The sequence below is a fragment of the Lichenostomus cassidix genome, unplaced genomic scaffold, assembly GCF_008360975.1.
Source record: "Lichenostomus cassidix isolate B80296 unplaced genomic scaffold, HeHo_3.0 HiC_scaffold_852, whole genome shotgun sequence".
In the NCBI taxonomy this organism is placed as follows: Eukaryota; Metazoa; Chordata; class Aves; order Passeriformes; family Meliphagidae; genus Lichenostomus; species Lichenostomus cassidix.
In genome coordinates this window covers 377,501-391,982 of record NW_028148026.1, presented here as the reverse complement: position 1 = coordinate 391,982, position 14,482 = coordinate 377,501, and the positions used below count along the sequence as shown (strand labels likewise).

The 14,482-nt window shown below is 57.8% G+C and overlaps 1 protein-coding gene and 1 long non-coding RNA gene across 2 annotated transcripts; both read left to right on the top strand.

Annotated features, from left to right (window-relative positions):
- Window positions 1-350: 350 nt before the first annotated feature.
- Window positions 351-4,111, top strand: LOC146420314 (Fc receptor-like protein 4). The gene is made up of 6 exons (XM_085048353.1): window positions 351-381; window positions 1,002-1,022; window positions 1,111-1,341; window positions 1,645-2,040; window positions 2,756-3,025; window positions 4,020-4,111. Exons 1-6 carry the CDS (start codon window positions 351-353, stop codon window positions 4,109-4,111), a joined length of 1,041 nt encoding a protein of 346 aa, XP_084904479.1.
- Window positions 4,112-4,175: 64 nt separating this feature from the next.
- Window positions 4,176-5,647, top strand: LOC146420313 (uncharacterized). The gene is made up of 2 exons (XR_014849206.1): window positions 4,176-4,693; window positions 4,776-5,647. It is a non-coding gene; the product is annotated as an uncharacterized LOC146420313 (long non-coding RNA).
- Window positions 5,648-14,482: the final 8,835 nt, after the last annotated feature.

Below are 14,482 nucleotides of genomic sequence, written 5' to 3'. Positions count from 1 at the left end.
ATCCTTGAACCCCTGTGCATGGGGACCCCAAATCCCCAGACAGCCATTCCCTGTGACTCCTCCTCCTCAGGACCTCCATTCCCTGGAGCCCCATTGCCCCGGGACACCCATCCTGATATCCCCACATCCCCTGAGACCCCACACCTGGGAACACCATGTCCCCATCATGTCCCCATCATGTCGCCACCCTGCCCCCAGCCTGTCACCACCCTGCCCCCACCAAGGCCCACCTACACGTGGGGACAAAATGTGACCTCGCTTCCTTTCCCTTAAGCCGAAAAGCCACTGCCCAGGGGACAGGGGGCCCCAGCAGTGTTTGACAGCCAGCTCGGATGGCAGGGGACACCGCGATGGCCGGGAAGGTGGCACTGCTCCTGTGGGGTGAGTGCCCTGGGCACAGGTCTGACACGCCAGGGATGGCCCTGGTGAGGCAGAGAGTGGTGGGGAGGGGGCACAGGGGAGCTGTGGGGTTCTCTGAGGTCCCCAATGACACCAGAGCCAGTCCATGGATGTGGACACTGGTGTCACAGGGGGTGTGGGGTGGCTGTGAGGACAAGAACAGGGTACAGGAATGGGGGGACTGAGCTATAACGAGAAGCAGCATGGGGCTGGGGCAGTGGTGGGTACAGGGAGAAGGGGACAGGGAAGCAGGGACAGGGACAAGAGTACAAGCCACATGAGGACAGCCCATGGGGACAGATGCCACTTGAATGGCATCATAGTCACAGGGCCATGGGGATGTGGATGTGAAGGGATGTGCTGTTGGACTGGTGGAGGAGACCATTGCCAGCATGGTGGTGCCACCCCTGCTAGGGTGTCCACAGTTGTCCCCATGTTGTGCCTCAGCCCAGGGTGGCCAGTGTGTCCCTGTCCATGAGACCTCTGGGCCACACCAGTATCCCCAAGGGGACAGTTTGGGGACAGACTTCAAACCCCTTGCCCTGGTGCGGCTGTCCCCATGGTGCCACCCCAACCCAGACCCTCTCCCTTCTCCCTTCCAGCCCAGACCCTCAGCCTCACTGGTGAGTCCCCAAGGGATGTCGTGCCCCTGCCCGACTTTTCCCAGCCCTGTGCTGGCCCTGGCAGGCTGGTGTCCCCTGTCACCTGCAGGTGCACAGACCACCCAGCTCATCGTGGATCCGCCCTGGACACCAGCGGTGCTGTGGGACAGAGTGACACTGACCTGCCGGGGCTTGGGGACTGCCAGTGCCACCACCTGGTACAAGGATGAGCAGCGCTGGTTGCAGGATGCAGCTGACCACTTCCTTGTCACTGAGAGTGGCACCTACAATTGTCAAACAGACAGCACTGGGCTCAGCCCTGCCGTGAGGGTCTTAAATGGTGAGCAGGGGATGGGGATGGATGGCCCACTGATGGCTCGGGGTGGGCTCTGCTCTGTGGCTGGCCTCACACTACTCCTGTGTCAAGAGCCTGTCCCCTTTACATGGGGACATCCCAGTGCTCCCCTGTGCATCCCAGTGGGATAGGAATACCATGGAGACGCTAGTGAAATGGGGCCATCCTGGGTCTTACTGGGATCCTTCCGCACAATGGAGATTCCCCCAGTGGTCCCTGGTGCCTTGGGGTCCCACCTTGGACCCTTCTCAAGCCCCTCAGTAAAATGGGTTCCCTCCTGTCCCACAGACCGGCTGGTGCTGCAGGTGCCGGCAGGGCCACTGCTGGAGGGGGACAAGGTGACACTGCGCTGCCGGGTCAGGAAGGACACGTCAGTCAGCAGGGTGCAATTTTACCATGAGAAGAAGGAGCTGGGGGGCTCTCCCAGGAGGACTCAGCTGTTCCTGTCCCCTCTGAAGCTGCACCACAGTGGCAGCTACCACTGCAGTGGCTTGGTGAGCAGCGGTCTGTCAGTGTCAGTGTCAGTGTCAGTGTCAGAGCCAGTGACAGTGACAGTGCACGGTGAGCACCCCACAGCTGGATCTCCAATAACCAGACATCCCCTCAGCCAGCAGACTCAGAGTCACATCCCCACTCCCATCTCCTTCCCAGAGCTCTTCTCGGTGCCGGTGCTGGAGCTGGAGGGTCCCCCCAAGCCCACCGAAGGATCCCCCCTGAATCTCAGCTGCCTCAGCACCCCCAGCCTCCTGCGGCCCCGAGCCCCCCTCCTGCACCTCTTCTACCGGGACGGGCAGTTGCTGGGGGGCCCGCAGGGGTCCCCGCAGCTCCTGCTGCCCGCCGTGGGGGTCTCCCACTCGGGCAGTTACAGCTGCGAGGTGCGCTCCGAGGGGGGGGCCGTGCGGAAGAGCAGCGCCCGGCTTCGCGTCACGGTGCGCAGTGAGTGCGGGGATGGGCACGGCAACCCCCACAGCCTCCCCGGGACCCCCAGCCCTGCCTGACTCTCTCTACCTGCCTCCTTGCCTTCCCCAGGTCCCTCCCTCCATCCTCCCATGAGTGTCCCTGGTCCCTGCATCCCTCCCCTGGTCCCCTCATCCCTCCCCTAGGTACACCTCTCCCTCTCTTAGGTACCTCCATTATTCAAAGGTCCCACCATCCCTGTCTGGTTCCTCGAAACCTTCCCTCTAGTCCTCTCCAACCCCCTCCATGTCTCCCCTTCCTAACCTTCCATCCCTCGCTGGGTTCCCTTCCACCCCTTTCCAAGCCTCCCCATCTCTGGGCATCCTTCTTCCTCACTGTGATCCCCCCACCCCTCTCTGATCCTCCCTCTCCTGAGTCACTCACTGCTCCCTGCTTTCCCTCATCCCTCCAAGGTCCCCCATTCCCTTTGTCTTCCCCACAGAGATTCCAGTATCAGGGGTGTCCCTGTCAGCACAGCCCCCCAATGGACAGGTAGCACTGGGTGACAGCCTGGTGCTGAACTGCACAGTGGCCGCAGGGACAGGTCCTCTGTCCTTCTCCTGGCACCGGGAGGGCTTGGGGACACCGCTGGGCACTGGCCCCCGTCTGGAGCTGAACCACATTGGGGACAATGACAGCGGCCACTACCAGTGCTGGGCCAGCAATGGGGACAGCATGGCCGAGAGTCCCACACTGAATGTCACCATCCTGGGTGAGTGGGACCCTCGAGCTCGGGTGATCCCACCCATGGGATTCCGCATCCCACCTCATCTCCCCCACACCATCCCCAAACCACCCCAGGTCAGAATCCCCACCACTGGGCATCACAGTCCCAGGTTACTGAGACCATCTGGGTCCAGATATCTCCACCCAGTACATCCCACCCATGGCTCCCTCATCCCACCTGTCACATCCCACACCCCACATCAAGTCACAGTCACCCTATTGAGCGTGACCCTCCTGAGTGAGCAGGACACTGAGGATTGGGGTGACACCCCCCATGATCTGCCTCGACCAATCAATCACATCCCACCCATACTAATCCACACCCCCTACAGGGTGACGGCCACCATCACCCTCAGACATGGTCCAGGGTGAGAGGGTCCCTCGGGCTTGTGGTCACTCCCATTCACAGTATCCCTCACCACACCCTCATCCAACCCACTGCATGCCCTCATCTTACACCAGGTGTGACCCCCACCACTGTCGGTCACTGTCATGTGTGAAGGGGACCCTCTGTGTCCAGGTGCCACCATGCAGAGACTCCCTCATCCCCCAAAACCAGGTTCCAGCCCCTCCCCCAGCCTCAGCCACATCTCTGTCCCCGCAGTGCCCGTGGCCAATGCCACCATCACCCCTGGCCCCCCGGCACTCCACGTGCCCGCAGGTGACCCCGTGACCCTGTGCTGCTCGGTGCAGGTGGGCTCAGCACCTGTCACCTTCACCTGGCTGCGCGACAACCGGGAGGTGGCCCAGGGTCCCCTCCTGGAGCCTGGGGACATCGATGTGGGACATTCTGGCACCTACCAGTGTGTGGCCACGAACCAGCTGGATGAACACTGCGTGTTCCAGGCGCTCAGCCCAGAGCCGGCCCTGGAGGTGACACCGCAGGGACACTGGGGCACAGGTGGGGTCATATGTGGTCACCAGGGCTGCACAATGCTGAGAGTGACACGTGATGCTGATGTATCCCCTTCTGTCCCCAGCAGTGGCTGCAGGGGTCAGTGGGTCCCTCGTGTTCCTCGTGCTCCTGGGTGTAGCTGTGGCCTGGCACCGGTGGAACAGCATGGGTGGGTGACAATGGGGGCAATGGGGGGCCTGGGGATGTGGGAAGCCCTCTAGAATGTGGGGGTGATGGGGCAGCAATCACAGTGCTTGACTTGCGCAGTGCTGAGACCACTGTGACCTTTGCCTAAGGTTGTCAAGGATTTGGGGCAGTGCTGGAGGATCAAGCAGGGATGTTGGGGATTCTTTCAGGGATCCTGGGGGAGTTTGTGGGGTGCCCTCCCATTGGACTTGGAGTTCTGGAGGCTCAGGATGTTCAGAGCACCGCGGTGTTTCAGGGGTTCCTGGACACTTCAGGAATACTCAGGGATCCTGGGGGGAACTGAGGGTCCAGTGGGATTCAGGATTCCTGTGCAGGGTCATGGCCCTGGGACCCCACAGTCACCCCACCTCCTTCCTTTGCAGCTGCCAGGAAGCACCAGGACAGGTGAGTGGGAGGCTCCAGCCATGACTCCCCTTTTATCCCAACCCCCAACACCTCCCATCCCCTCCCACACACCCCCTTATCCCAGCAGGGTCCCCCCGGAGCCCCCAGCGACCCCAGAGGAGGGGGAGGTGCTGTACACCCACGTTGTGTTCACCAAGAGGATGGCAGGTGAGTACAGGGTGGCACACACAGGGACACGTCACCCAGGGTGTCACCCCCACCCCCATCCCACAGCCAGTGTCTCTTGCAGCATCCCCCTGTGCCACCACACCCCAGGATCCCCAGGTGACCTACGCAGAGCTGCCAGGACCTCATGGGCGACTGCAGGAACCAAGTGAAATCTAAGGGAATGTGGCCTGGGCCAATTAGAGATGTTGGTTACACCTCAGTGATAACATATTTGAGAAGAAAATCAAAACAACATGCATATATAGTTCATTCTAGCCAGAGAAGAAGGAGGAGGTGAGAACATGTGAGGGAAAACAACATGGAGACACCAAGGTCAGTGGAGAAGGTGGGGAGGAGGTGCTCCTGGTGCCAGAGCCAAATTTCCTCTTCTGGCCATGGTGAGACCATGGTGAAGCACATTGTCCCCCTGCAGCCCATGGGGTCTACGGGGATGCAGAGATTCACTTGCAGCCCATGGGAGAGTGACCCACACTGAAGCAGGTGGATGCCTGGAGGAGGCTGTGATCCACTGGGAGACCCCATAGAGAGAGAGGCCTTGCTCCCGAGATGGAACAGCCTGGCCTCGGAGCTCTGCACCCTGTGGATGAGGGAGCCACACTGCAGCAGTTTTGGGAGGACTGTCTGTCTGTGGGAGGAGCTCACATTGCAGCAGTGTGTGTGCTGCTGCTTGAGAGATTTGGACCCATGCTGGAGAGGTTCATGGAGAGCTGTCTCCCATGGGAGGAACCCCACAGCAATGCAGGGGAAGAACTCCTCTCCCTAAGCAGCACAAGAAGGTTCTGGTGATGAACTGACCCAAACCCCCATACCCTGTTCCCCCTGTGCTATCAGTGGGAAGGCTGGGGGCAGGAACGGTGTCTTAAGGGCTTATTTTACTTCTCATTATCCTCCTATGACTCTGTTAGTAATAAATTTCACTTTGCAGCAGCTTAAGTTTAGCCTGTTTTGTCCTTGGAGTGTTTTCTCCCGGTTCCTTATCTCAATTCATCAACCCTTGTGTTTGTCCTGGTCGAGGCCGTGTTTCCAATGGGGTCCAGTTGTAGTGTTCATTAGGCTCTGTTGTTCTTCCACCCTCGGCAGCCCCACAGCAGAAGGGTCCTGGAAGAGCCCAGGCCAGCAATTGAGCTGTGGAACTGCCTCTGTCTCCATGGCAGCTCTGCCAAAGCCCAATGATTCCCTTTGGACACCCTGAAATCCCCATTCAGGTGCCCGCAGCCCCTCGTTCCCCTCCTTCCTCCCTGCACTCGCTGGTGCCAGGCTTCCAAGGATGTCTCTTTTCCATAGGAAAGTGTCTTAGTTTAAAAGACAAATGTCTGACAAGGAGGGCAGGAATCTTCTTGGAACAAAAAGAAGAGCCTTCTCTCCAAATTATTTTAACTTCAAAATCACAGGGCTTCCAGGAAAAAATGTAGAAAATGGAATAACAGTTCTTTACTAGAAAATATATAGAATGGAACAAAACAAACAACACAATAATAGAAGTTTCCAACCTACTCAGTGCTACTTTTTCCCCTTTGTTGTGGTTATGACCACAGCTAGCAAAGGGCGCTGGTGGCTCCAGCAGGGCAGAAACTGCTGGGACTCACTTGCAGTGGGCAGGGTCTGATGTGAGCTCAGAAATTCCCCGGGTGGTAACAACTAACCAGCAAGAGAGGGAAAGAAGGGGGTGCTCCACCCGCAAACCCACATGGCCCTGTCCAGTCTTAGCACTGGACGTTGCCCAAGTCTGAGTCAGCAGGGGCAGCCAGGATCCTCTGGCCAGCAGCGGGCACAGGCAGGGCAGGCAGGCAGAGCTCGATGGCGGTGCTGAGCTCTGGCACAGAAAGCCCAGGGTGAGACCGCACGGCTCCCGGCAGCACCGCGGACAGCTCCTGCTGAAGTGACCCCGAGTGGGAATGGTCAAAACAGCCCCTTGGGAGTAGCCATGGGAATCCTTGACACAGATTCTGTCAGGAGAGGGGATTTCAGGGACCCCAAAGGACATTGGTGGGCTTTGGCAGAGCTGCTGTGGAGACAGAGGAAATTCAACTGCCACAGATTGATCCTGCCTGCCCTGGAAAATGGGGAGGCTCCAGAAAACCCACAGTGCATTGATGACTTCAAAATGAGGGGGAACATGGCAGAGGAGGGTGTCTAGGGGTGATTTTTTAATGAGTCTCTACTCCTGATCGCCTGCTTTATGCCCAGAAATGGGTCTTGTAGTTTTAGGTGTGGTCTGGTGGAGGAGCAGGAGCCAGAGGAACTCTAGCTCGGGCTTGGTCCAAACCCTCACTCCCCTGTGCTCAGCTTTTTGGAGCAGACAGGTGTTACATTGTTGCTTTTAGCTAGCTTCGGTTGTGTTTGCTTAGGCAAGAAGATTTTCACTGGCCCACAGTAGCAATTCTTCAGTGGCTCCTGTTGTTTCTTCTGGAACTGTTTGGCTTGCTTTTGGTCTGAAGATCAGATCATCCCTGGGGAGACGGTCAGCAGGACCTGTGGGGAGCTGCCAGAGCAACTCCGCCCAGCCCTGGACCTTGGGAGAAGCTGAGCCACCGAAAGAAAGGACTCTTAAAATTCACCAGCCTTGTCTGCAGCATGGAGGAGACCTATGTCAGAGGTTCACCAGGTTCCCATCTGTTTTTTCTCTTCCCCAAGCTGCTGTGTGGACTCTTATTCCCTTCCCTGAGACAAAATTATCTGCCTTTTTTTTGACTAGCACATGGCTGGTGAAGGTTTTTTTCCCCCTTCCCCTGACATTTTGGGTTTGTTTTTGCTGTCGTGGGTGTGGGGTGTGTGTGTGGAGGGTGACATTCTGATGGTTCAATATTAACAGTTACTTATTTTCCTCTTGTGCCACACGGGCACGTTGTTTGTCAAATAAACAGACTTTTTTCACTTTCACCTACTAAAAATTCATTTCATATCAGTGGGAAGGGATTGCTGAAACCCTTTTTTCAGAGGAAATTTTCATTCCCAAGCATTCTCTCCCAAACATTTCTCTAAACTGAGAGAGAGGGTTTTGAGACCGGGAAGAAGAGAATGCAGAGCCTCCTGAAGGCTGCTTTGGCCATCAAAGCAATGAAGGTCCAGAGCCCTGTAAGGTTCCTCCTGGTGGAGGAAACGTGCTGGCGTTTGTCCCTTTCCAGGGGTGTTGGAGTTTGGGGAAGGGCTTAGAATTTTTTTCCGTCACTGTTACTAAGCAACAAATAGTTGAATGTTTAGAGCCATCAAGTCTTTTGTAAAAGACAAAAGGTGTGCTTGGGCAGGGCAGGGTAAGGGAAGATTCAGCCCTTGGAACGCTCTCTTGTGGTTCGGACGCTGGGAGGAGAGGCTGCTCTTTGCTTTTCGGCTGCGACCAGAGGAAATCCAACTGTGCCCTGTTTTTTCTTCTCCTGGCTGGGTGAGCTTTGATTCAACCTTTTTCCCACTGGGAAGTGCATGTTTCCCCAGGCTGCATTTCCTCACAGCAGCTGCCGGGAGAGTCCGGCTGCCTCTGCCGCCTGCCCCCCGCCCTCTGCCGCACGAGACCGCGGCATCTGCTGTGACTGCAGAAATCCTTGCTACCTCACTAGCTAGCTGGGAGAGAGCCAGCTCCTACCCCTGCCGTCCTGCTTTTTGTCGCTCCGAGCTGCTTTGCCTTCCTGCTCTCTTCTCAGCCTGCCCGCCATTACCAGCTGTCTGAGGCTGACCTGACCTTGTGCCACAGCGCCACTTTCAGCCCCTCGGGAGTCATCGCACCTGCCCTGCCCTGCCAGGAGCTCAACAGCGCCCCTGCTGCTTGCAACTGTGATTACACCACACGGGAAAAGGCTCAGCAGCTCACAACTCATCTGCTCTTGGTTTCTGATTCTAGTTGTGGTTGCTATTATTGTTATTGATTGTTTATAGATACTAGTAAAGAACTGATATTCCTTTTTTCCCATACCTTTGCCTGAAAGCCCTTGATTTTTCAAAATTAAATAATTCGGAGGGAGGGGAAAAATCACATTCTCTGTCCTAAGGGAGGGTTCAACCTCTCTTGGCAGACACCTGTCTTTCAAACCAACACAAGGGGCTTTCCCTGGAAATTGTTCCTTTTCTGACCCTTCAGATTCTGAATCTTGTTGCTGTTGCCGTTGGTTTTCTTCTGTCATTGCTGTTTGCCAGAAATTGTTCTTCTCTCAGCCCTTTGGGATCTTTGCTTTTTGTGCCTCCACTGGGAGGGAAGGGGCAGCAGCCCCTGTGTTGGGGACGATGAAATAGAAAGCCTTATAAATATGATTACCTGGCAAAAGATGCTGAGGATATGGAGACTGAAATGAAGACAAGCTTTGAGTTACCAACCCCAGCTAGTGAACAACTTGAAAACAATGGTACGGCCGACTGAAGGTAATCCCCCTTCTTGATGAAACCATACCCTCTGCTTGCAGGCAGGTCCAAGGGTCAGAGCAGACCCTGCCTGCTTGGCAGAGGGTGCAAAAAGCAGGTTTTAGGGTTTAAAATATAACGCCGTATGGTAATGCAATGATTCTTAAAGGTTGTATGTAAATGTTGTAGGATTTGTAGCTTGTTCTAGATAGGTTAATGAGAATTAGAATATTCAACACAGAAGATGGTTTATTGTATTGCAAATGGCAGCTCGCTCCCTTGTTATTCATCTCTTCCTGCTCTCTCCCTCTCTCTCGCTCTCTCTTGCTTCTCTGACATGCTTTGCGCTGCCTGGCAGCCCCTAGCAGCTCCCCTACACTCACACTCTTTCACAATAAATTCCACGCTCTAAGACCTGACTTCAGAGATCTCTTGTCTCTGTCCCGACCATCCAAAACCAACAAACAGAGCCTCAAATCCTACAGGATCTAATCTGACACCCCTGGTTTTTAGTGGCAACACAAAATTGGAGAATCCCATTGTTAAAGCCCGAGAGAGCTGAACAAAGAAACACCATTTCTGCCAGTTTAACCAAAAAGCTGCATTTTTGTCTCAGGAGCAGGGAGACAGGTCCTGTGCTCCCTTGGAATTGGGAAGGGGGATGGGAAGCCACCTGGTGTACTGGGAGCACTGGGAAGGGGGAACGCAGTCACTGGGAGCATGGGGGCACTGGGAGGGGGAATGGGGATCCCCTGGGGGTACTGGGAGCACTGTGGGGCGAAAATGGGGAAGTCACTGAGGTTACTCAGAGCACTCAGATGGGGATTGGGGCTCCTCTGCAGGTACTGGAAAGGGGATAGGGGAGCCCCTTGTGCTACTGGGAGGGGGAATGGGGAGCACTGGGTGCTCTGTGCAGCCTCCCATGACTCGTGGCCACCTCACAAAAAGGATGGGCAACCACAGAAGCCGTGGAGGAGAAAACCCCAGTGTCCCCAGTGCAACCCACTTCCCAGAGTGTCAAAACATTGCCTGTAGAATTTCATAGATGTCACTGGGTTCCCACGGTTGCCCATTCAGCCCCAGCAGCTCCACATAGGTCGCCTCAGGTTTCTCCACTGGGGGGCTTCGGGCTCCAGGGGGGCCCTGTGGGGATAAGGGAGTGTGTGGGAGGGGATGAGAAGTCCTGGGGGTTTGGGCGAGAGGGGTGTCATGACTGGAGCCCCCCACTCACCTGTCCTGGTGCTTCCTGGTGGCTGCAAAGAAAACAGAAGGTGACTGTGGGGTCCCAGGAGCCCCCAGCCATCCTTGCAGATCCTGAACCCTCACCAGAACCTCAATTCTCCCGAGGACCCCCGAGTATCCCTGATGTCCCCCGGAAACCCTGAACTATCCTAGTGTCCCCAACTCACTGAGCCCCAAAACCCCAAGTTCAGCAGGTAGGAGGAACCTCCAAACTCTCCCAGGATCCCTGAAAGAACCCCCAGCATCCCTGCACGACCCTCAACACCTCCCCAAACTGCCCAGAGCCCAGAGCTGAGGTCACAACAGGCTCAGCCCCTCCCAAATCAGAGACTGTGGGCGCAGCCCTGTCACCTCCCTTCTCTGGGGGATTTCCCACCACTCCCGGAGCCCCAATCACCCATTGTCACTCACCTGTGATGTGCCACCAGTGACAACCCCTGATGACACCCGCGAGAAGAACCAGGAACAACAAGGACCCAACAAATCCTGCGGCCACTGCAGGAAACAAAGGGACACACACTGGGGTCACCTGTCACCACAGGGGTCCTGAAACCCTGGTAACTTAAGGACTTCCCTCCTGTGCTCTGTTCCCTCTGTGACACTGCCAGGGACACAGCAGGGTTGAACCCAGGTCGTCCATGACCTGGACATCACAGGCCCCCACAGGGACCCCATATGACCTCACCTGTGCCCCAGTGTCCCCGCGGTGTCACCTCCAGGACCAGCTCTGGGCTGAGCGCCCGGAACACACGGTGCTCATCCAGCTGGTTGGTGGCCAAGCACTGGTAGGTGCCAGAATGTCCCACATCGATGTCCCCAAGCTCCAGGAGGGGACCCTGGGCCACCTCATGCCCATCGTGCAGCCAGGTGAAGGTGACAGGTGCTGAGCCCACCTGCACCGAGCAGCGCAGGGTCACAGGGTCACCTGCGTGCACCTGGAGTGCCGGGGGGCCAGGGGTGATGGTGGCATTGGCCACGGGCACTGCAGGGACAGAGACAGGGCTGAGGCTGGGGGAGGGGCTGGAACACTGTGTGAGAGAGGGGCAGAGGGGGGAATGAGGGTGGGATGGGTAGGATGAGGGACTCTATGCATGGTGGCACCTGGAGACAGACGGTGCCCTTCACCCATGACTGTGACATACGGTGGTGTTTGCTGACACCCGTTCTGGTGGGGATGCTGTGGTGGGAGCATCCAGAGCCAGAGCCACAGCTACCCAGGACTGTGACCTGCAGTGGCAGGGGCTGCGACCTGAGGAGGGATGGGGGATGCCATGGGTGGGTCATCCCCAGCCCGAGGGTCCCACTCACCCAGAACAGTGACATTCAGTGTGGGACTCTCGGCCACACTGTCCCTATCGCTGGCCCGGCACCAGTAGTGGCCGCTGTCCTTGTCCCCAACATGGCTCAGCTCCAGGCGGGGGCCAGTGCCCAGCAGTGTCCCCGAGCCCTCTTGGTGCCAAGAAGGACAGGGGACCTGTCCCCACAGCCACCACACAGCTCAGCACCAGGCTGTCACCCAGTACCACCTGTCCCCCGGGGTGTTGTGCCAACAGGGACACTCCCGAGAGTGAGACCTCTGCAGGGGGACATGGATAGGTTGGGGGACCCATGAGGTATGTGGGACTCGGGGTGTGGCAAAAGGGGAGTACAAAGGGGATAGAGGAGATTCCATTGAGGAAGAAAGAGATCCAGGGAGGGGTGGGGTTGATGCAGGCAGGGATGACAGACAAGAGATGGGACAGAGAAGAGCCAGGGAGGGATGTGGGGAGCCCAGAGAGGGGTGGGGAGAGCCCAGGGAGGGGCTGGGGGGATGTGGCCCAGGTAGGGAAGGGAGAGCAGAAGATGAAGCTGGGAACTGGAAAGGGAGGCCGGGGAGGAGCAGAGGGACCTGGAGAGGGACCCGAGCAGAGATGGAGGGACCTGGGCTGGGAGGGACATGGGAAGGTGTGGATGACCCAGGGAGGGGTGAAGGGAGGGATGAGAGATGCACACAGTGGTGAGGGAACCCTGGGAAGGTGTTGGGGTTTCCCACCCCTATTGCCACACTCACTGTGCACTGTCACTGTCGCTGTCACTGGTGCTGACTTCTCCCAGCTCTGTGATGGCCCCGAGCTCACCCAGCCCCCACAGCGGTAGCGGCCACTGTGGTGCAGCTGCAGGGGTGACAGTGACAGCTCGGTCCCATTGAGGCGTCCCCCCAGATCCTCCTCTTCACGGTAAAATCGCACCCCAGTGACGGTGTTGTCCCGCCAGCCCCGGCAGCGCAGTGTCACCGTGTCTCCCTCCAGCAGCACCTGCGCTGGCACCTGCAGCACCAGATGTTCTGTGGGACAGGGGGGACTTGTCACATCTGGGGACTCTGTGGGAGGCACCAGGGTCCCCCATTGCCAGGATGGCAGTCTCATTGTACTGGGATGCTCTGGGATGTCCCCGTGTGCAGGGGATTGGCTCTCGTCACATGTGGGGTGTGACACAGAGCTCACCCAGAGCCCTTGGGGACACCGCCAGGGAACCCATCGCCCCCTCACCATTTAAGATGCGCACAGGGGGACTGAGCCCAGTGCCAGGTCTCTCACACGTGTAGGTGCCACTCTCAGTGACAAGGAAGTGATCGGGTCCTTTCTTCCACCAGTGCTCCCTGTTCTTGTACCAAGTGGTGGCACCAGATGTCCCTGAGCCCTGGCAGGACAGTGTCACATTGTCCCACAGCACCGCTGGCGTCCAGGGGGGATCCACGAGGAGCTGGGTGGTTTGGGCACCTGTGGGTGACAGGGGACACCAGCCTGCCAGGGCCATTGTGGGGCTGGGGACAGCAGGGTGGGGACATGGCATTCTCCTGAGGACTCACCAGCGAGGCTGAGGGTCTGGGCTGGAAGGAAGAAGGGAAGGGGTCTGGGTGGATGTGGCACTGCGGTGACAGCAGAACCCAGGGCATGGGGTGTGGGGGTTGTCCCCAAACTGTCCTCAGTGGGACATCAGTTCTTGTGAGAAAGTGCTAACAGATGATCCTGAACAGATCTGGAGAGGCTGGGGAACATGTCTGTGTCACAGCTGCCCATGCACCAGATCCATGCGGCGTGGACATCTCAGGGACAGGGACACTGCAACCACCCTGGGCTAGGGGCATGGGGACACTGTGGACTTGGGGACACCACAGATATCCCATGCTGTCACAAGTCACCCCCACCAACCCCATGGCTTATCCACAATGTGTTTGTCTCCTTATCCCTGTCCTCTTATCCCTATCCCCCTGTCCCTGTCATGACAGCTTTCCCACCCCCATTGAGCCTGTCATTATATCCTTGTCCTCAGATCTCAGTCCCCTCATTCCTGTCCTCCCATTTCTGTCCCCACAGACACCCCACCACCAGCGTCCACCCCCACAGACTGGCTCTGGTGGCACTGGGGACCTCAGGGGACCACACAGCCCCCTGTGCCCCCTCCCCACTGCTCTCTGCCTCACCAGGGCTCATCCCTGGGGCATCAGGCCTGTGCCCATGGCACTCACCCCACAGGAGCAGTGCCACCTTCCCGGCCATCCCGGTGTCGCTGGCCATCCAGGCTGACTGTCACACGCTGCTGGGGCCACCTGTCCCCTGGGTGGTGGCTCTTTGGCCAAAGAGGAAGGAAGCGAGGTCACATCACCCACATGTAGGTGGCCCTTGGTGGGGGCAGGGTGGGGACAGGCTGGCGACACAGAGGGACATGGAGGGACTGGGGGGCTCTGGGGATGTGGGGAGCTAAGGATGGATTTCCAAAGGAACGGGGAGGAGCAGAAATGGGATCCCTGGGGAATGGGGCTTCTCAGGAAGGGGAGACAAAGGGGATGGGATCTTGGTGAATGGGGTCCCCAAGGGTGAAGGGGAAATGGGATTGGGGTCCCAGGGGTGCTTGGACCCCAGGGATTTGGGGTGATGTGATGTGGGCCCTGCTATGGGGAGTCCTGGGGGACTGTGGAGCCCATGGGATGGGATCAAGGGGAGGGCAATGCTGGGCAATGGAGGTTCTGGGAAATGGGCATGCAGGGATGGGGGTCACCAGGAGGGGGACCTAGAGAATGAGGTCCCATAGCTGGGTTCCCAGGGGATTGGGGGTGCCAGGGATGGGCAGTGGCTGGGTGGGCATGTGGGTCACAGCTCCTGCACTGGGTGCCTCAGATTTCAGGGTGACCCAGACAAAAGCACAGACCCTGATGATGTT

Coding starts and splice junctions, on each gene's coding strand:
- LOC146420314 (XM_085048353.1), top strand. CDS start 351: ATGGCCGGGAAGGTGGCACTGCTCCTGTGGG. Junction 2,041..2,755: donor GCCGGTGCTGGAGCTGGAGG/GTCCCCCCAAGC, acceptor TCTTCCCCACAG/AGATTCCAGTATCAGGGGTG. Junction 3,026..4,019: donor ACTGAATGTCACCATCCTGG/GTGAGTGGGACC, acceptor TTCTGTCCCCAG/CAGTGGCTGCAGGGGTCAGT.